Genomic DNA, 5,700 nt, shown 5'->3' with positions numbered 1-5,700 from the left:
CTAATTAATTTTTTGAACATTTTTATTTTTTCAACGATGTAGCATTACGCTTATTAGTACTAGCACTAGAAACATACTTTGAAGCTTTGGCATTAATTATTCAAGGCTCAAAGTCAGTCCAAATAACATCTAAATTAACACATGTTGGAATATGCTGCAACAACCCACGAATACCAAAAATCTACGATATCTTGGTGCAGTAGCCTACCCCCTCAAAAACTGCTTATACATAATAGCCTATTTTAATAGTACAAACTTCAAATATACCTTAAGGGGGCCGGCCGGAACCCCTATATATGGTGGTATAGGGCAAAAAATGCAGTCATGAAAAAATTCATGGAGCTTCATATGGCAATTGAGAATACGTATACGAAATATTTCGTCAAAATTCCTCTTACTTTCGTAGTTACGGGGTAATTAGTAAACATTACTCAATAAGCCTAAAACATTCATCCGTACAAGAAAATGAAATATTTCTTCTGTTATCGTAAATTTTGATAATTATTGGCGAAGAAATTGTGAGAAATGGCATCTGTAGCGATTCTGTGGCTCGCAGAAGCGAGCTGCGAGTATCTGGTTCAACCATGAATCAGTAGGACCACAGACTTCAAGTAGACTACACGTTCGAGTTTCACCTCGTGACATTCGCTTGCTTTTACGTATGTTTATGTATGTTTCGGCAAGAAGTTCATCATGCCAATGAGGAAAAGACAAGGAAAACATCTCGCTAACATACAGATGAAGAAAAATCACTCAAGTATTATTACAGAATATCATAATATACGCGTAGTTAGTGAAAAGAGAGGGGAGGGTTGCCTAGTAACGCCCCCATCTTGCCTGACAGCACACGTCACACTGTGCCCAAGGCTACGATCTTTGAGCAAAGAGATCTTCATTTAAATAACATAGTTTTGGTTTTTAATACCCAAAATGGAATATGAAATTCATAATGATCATGATTTATTAAATTGTCTTTGTAAAAAGAGAGTACACATTCGAGTTTCACCTCTGACATTCTCTTGTATTTACGTTTGTTTATCTTTGTTTCGGCAAGAATGTCATCATGCCAAAGAGGAAAATACAAGGAAAACATCTCGCTAACATACAGAAGAAAATTCGCTGTAATAAGCCGAGTTAGTGAAGGGGAGAGAGGGGGTTACGTAGGAAGGAGTGCCCCATCTTGCCTCAAGCAGTGCCCCAGGCTACGATATATGAGCAAAGGGATCATCATTTATGATTAAGTTATGATAAATAAAATAGTTTTGGTTTATTAATACACAAAAAAGAAATATACATTCATAATAATCATTATTTATTAACATTGTCTTTATAGAAATACGAAGGAAAACTTTGAACGCCCGTATCTCAAAACTATACTTATTGACCTTCAAAATCTATCTCCTCACTTAGTTTTAAAGCTATAACATTGGAATTTGGTATATAACTCGGAAAGACATTATAGAACAATCAAATAGAGCCCCTTTTTCCTTTTTTTTTTTTTTTTTTTTTTCCCTCATGCATTGTTTATAGGGTTTATTTTTTTACCCTATTGAAAAATTCATATCTAGCAAAAAAATTACTTTTAGAAAAAAAACTCCATTTGATTGGAGGTCTACATTCAGGTCTATATATGGTAGTAATCCCAGATCTTAATATTAAATATCAAGGGAGGAGATAGAATTTGAAAAATGGTTATTTTCGGGATAAATTGCCCTGGCGTCACAAAACCAAAGGTCAGAGGCGAAAATCATATGCGGTTTGGAGATGTCCCAAGTCACCTTATTAAGTGGTATGAATGTCAAAGTCCTGTCGTTAAAAAACGGCATTAGCCGGCCGGCCCCCTTACAATATCATCCTAAAACAATTTTAATATCATTTCAGTCACCTTAAAACATTACCTCTAAAAAGTATATGGCTTACAGCTACATTTGAAAACTCCTAAAGTTTTTTTTACTAACAAGATGTCCTTCCAAAGAGATGTTATTTAAACAAACAAAAGAAAATGACTGGCTGGAAGAAACAACCTTAATACAGCTATAAGAAAATATATGCCCTTTACAAAAAAGATGCTGAAACCTTCACAACTACCAAACATGACAATGAAATGTATCCAAGAAATTGTAGTTCTACCAAGATGTGCAGATGAATATATGAGCCCGGTAACAAAATACTGTGCTTGATTTAATGTAAAAAAAAAAAGAAGAAATAGTGATTAACGCTTAGAATCTATGGTATCCCAAGCAGAAAAGGAACACATCATTAAAGATGGCATAGATGATATTGTAAGGTCAAAATCTACCAAAGAAAATAAAACCCTTGTGGCAAAAGAGAGTATTACAACCCTATATGTGCCCAGACCTGTCCAAATTAAAAAATTCTCAAAATATGGAAAGGCAACACAGACTGTATGTACTCACTGGGGATCAGACAACCTCACAACTATGTGGAATTATGGAACACCAAAATGCTTTTGTTAGAACTGTCTTGCAAGGTATAATAATTCTTCCTATTAAATATAAAATTAGGTATAGTGAATTAGATATGCAATACAAAATTAGGTATAGTGATTGCTCCTATTAAATATGCAATACAAAATTAAAATGACTGCAGGAGCTAAAGTAGATCTAAAAGTATGAGGTTTTAATGACCCACCAGAAAGTTTCACTTGCAAAATGGCAGTTATTCAGAATCTTGAAATTATTATATAAAAAAAAAAAAATTGACTGAAATATCAGTAAGACCTGAATTGTGTTACAAAGCAGCCAGAAAATGAAGTTTCGTTGCTTTTGTCATTAAAAGATTTAGGAAAAGAGAGCCTAACAAAATGCCAGACATATTCTATCTACCACACTGTCTTTTAAGGTACTGTAATGAACATAACAAATTTATTGCAATTCACATGAAGATAGCAGCAGACAATTGCAAACACTCAAAATTTTATAATCAACTATGGACAAACAACTTTCGATAAGATTAGAAACTTGCTGTTATTATAGCGTTAGAAAAACCAGTTAAAGATTATTGTCTTCCCTCCCTTCCCTTTCAACTCAATCCTAATTTTCTTTGTGGAAGAACAAATCACTTTTACTGTGTTGCAAGAACAACTTTAGGAAAGAGTTGAAGAGTACTTGGTCTTGGATCAGGTGACTATGTTTCATGGTGGTAGGATGGGATGAACACAGTATTTAACTTGTCTCATGGTTTTTACCCATGCTAAGGTAAAAATGCTAACCAAGTTTGCTGTTTCTTATTTCAAAGCTCTCCCTCATTGCCTGCATATACAAATCTGATAACATCATGACTGGTGAAGAGGGGTTGAACTACTTATATTAGCAAGAACCTGTGGTTTCTAGGTAACTTGTCAGTCTTCAGGGTGCCATGGCACATTCTTAAGGCGACATTCATCATCTCTCTCGTCACAGTTGTTTAGTAATTTTGGTGAGCATCATCCAAATCACCTGTATCAGACAGAGAATCTGGAGGTTAATGTATATCTTCAAAATCATTGTTTTATATATTTTATCAATGTCATTCAGATTAGAATACTGACCTAGTCTGATTAAAATGAAGGTATTCCCCCTATACTTATTAAGTGCATGTGTTTCAGAACTCAAGCTGATTATCTTGAATCATATTTCTACCTCATGTATAAAGTGATATCTGCAAATGTACATTCATAAATGTGTGCTAGATTTAATTAGATGCAAAACTAATGAACATGTTGCATTATCATTCAGTTTTGTAAATAATGTTCTTTGGCCACTTATACCAAACAAGAATTTTGATTAAAAAGATGCTGGTAAATCACAGAAATTGATTCTCATATTCATGGCCTTCCCATTGGCTTTACCATTTTGAGAGTAAATTGGGTATTCATTTTGTAATATTAAATAATATATGTATGTAGAAGTGCTTTTGGAAAGTGATGTAGAATTTTTCATAATGAGTCAGGAGCTTTGTGTTAGATACTGTATAAGATAGTTGTTTGAATTGTCTTAATAATCTCTGTTAATGCTATTGCTTACATTGTTCCTTTGCTCCACACAAAGTTTACTATATGTACTTTACTGCAATCCTTTGGCCCCAAATTGCTTTCTCTCTGTCTGCTAATTTTATCTTCTTCCTTGATCTCTCTGTGTTGCTGTTCAAGCACTTAAACTTTACCATGTTTTTATTAAAGAACAAAAACTTGTGATCCTTGAAGGTGTGATTTTGGGGTCTGGAGGAAGTACTTTTAGAGTAAGTAAATCAAGAATGATTCAGTGTTGTGAACAGCACTGCAAAATAGTGTTTTCTGTTTAAAAGGTTAATTGCCGTTTGTCATTACAGAGGTAAGTGAAAGTGGTAGCAGCCTCAGTGGTGTGGAGGGGTACACACCTGTACAGCCGCCGGATACCCAGAGTAATGGAAGTGGCAAGAATTCAGTGATTGTAAATGCATCAGAAAAACGCTCTTTCTACTCACGAATTCCACCACTTGTCAAGTCAGCCAGCAATGAAGTGAGAAGACTCTCATCAAAAGATTATTCTGAAAATAAGATTGGTGTTCTCTTCGACCAATATAAAGATGTGCAAAGTGATGTTATTCTGTCTGAGGGAATTGAAAAATTGTGTGTGGATTTAGATGTGAAACCAGAGGAATTTAAAGTTTTAGTTTTAGCCTGGAAATTTGGAGCTGAAACCATGTGCAGATTCAGTCGTAGAGAGTTTGTTAATGGGTGTAAAGCACTTAGAGTGGATTCTGTGAAAGGCATCCAGTCTAAGTTTTCAGAGATGTTGCTGGAGGTTCAAGATCCTGAAAAATTTAAAGACTTGTATAGATTTACCTTTAAATTCGGCCTAGATGCCGAGTCAGGCCAACGAATACTACCAGCTGATATGGCACTGTTACTGTGGAAACTTGTGTTCAGTCAGCAGGAACCTGCAATTTTGAAAAGGTGGTTGACATTTCTTGAACTGCACCCTAATATAAGAGGGATCCCAAGAGACACTTGGAACATGTTCCTGAACTTCGTGGAAGCTGTGGGGGATGACTTAAGTTCTTATGATGATACAGAAGCGTGGCCGAGCCTTTTTGATGATTTTGTCGAATATGAAAATGATCAATTAAACCAAAATGTTAAGAAAGATCTGAGGGAGGAAAGTGATTAATGTTATTTTATTATTAAGAATGTTTTTGGATGTGTTATGAAATTAAGGTAAGACTACTATGGAATAAAAAGCAACTTTACTGGATACTGGATATGATGGGCAAATTTTCTCACTATAAGGTAACTTTAAGTATATAGGGAGCTTACATTAATTGTGATTCATTAATAAATATAACTGAATTCTTATGTTGGATTTTATTTTACTTTTGTAAGAGATGTCTGGTAATATATGTAGGTAAAGAGGAATGTCGAGTATTCTGTTTCAAAAGTTGGATTTCTTCAAGTAATTACAGCAACTTCCATTTGTAACTTCATTGATGCCTTTGAATTTCATAGCATTTTATGTCTGAAGAATATATTACAGTATGTGAAATTTGGTGAATGCACAATGCTGTGTTTTTATGAATTTGGGGTGGTTAGGTTTTGCACAGAGTCCATGGCTTAGCTTTAGAGCCAAGGATATATAATATTAGGTAACGGGAGTTGCATGAAGTTGTAGCATTTTAACTTAAAAAGAAAGGTAATTTTTATTTTTATGGTTCTCTAAATTG

At 34.5% G+C, this 5,700-nt stretch overlaps 1 protein-coding gene across 2 annotated transcripts in view; it reads left to right on the top strand.

The window, feature by feature from the left end:
• Positions 1-5,335, top strand: part of LOC135202233 (DCN1-like protein 3) — an 11,765-nt gene extending 6,430 nt beyond the window's left edge. For both annotated transcript variants that reach the window (XM_064231506.1, XM_064231505.1), the window contains exon 3: positions 4,330-5,335. In XM_064231506.1, the coding sequence (XP_064087576.1) occupies positions 4,330-5,150 (821 nt within the window). In that variant the 3' untranslated portion in view covers positions 5,151-5,335. The remainder of the gene's footprint in view (positions 1-4,329) is intronic.
• The last annotated feature ends 365 nt before the right edge of the window (positions 5,336-5,700 follow it).

The sequence above is a fragment of the Macrobrachium nipponense genome, chromosome 30 (genome assembly GCF_015104395.2).
Source record: "Macrobrachium nipponense isolate FS-2020 chromosome 30, ASM1510439v2, whole genome shotgun sequence".
Classification (NCBI taxonomy): domain Eukaryota; kingdom Metazoa; phylum Arthropoda; class Malacostraca; order Decapoda; family Palaemonidae; genus Macrobrachium; species Macrobrachium nipponense.
Note: the sequence above shows the minus strand (reverse complement) of the source record. Positions and strands in the feature narration are given on the sequence as shown.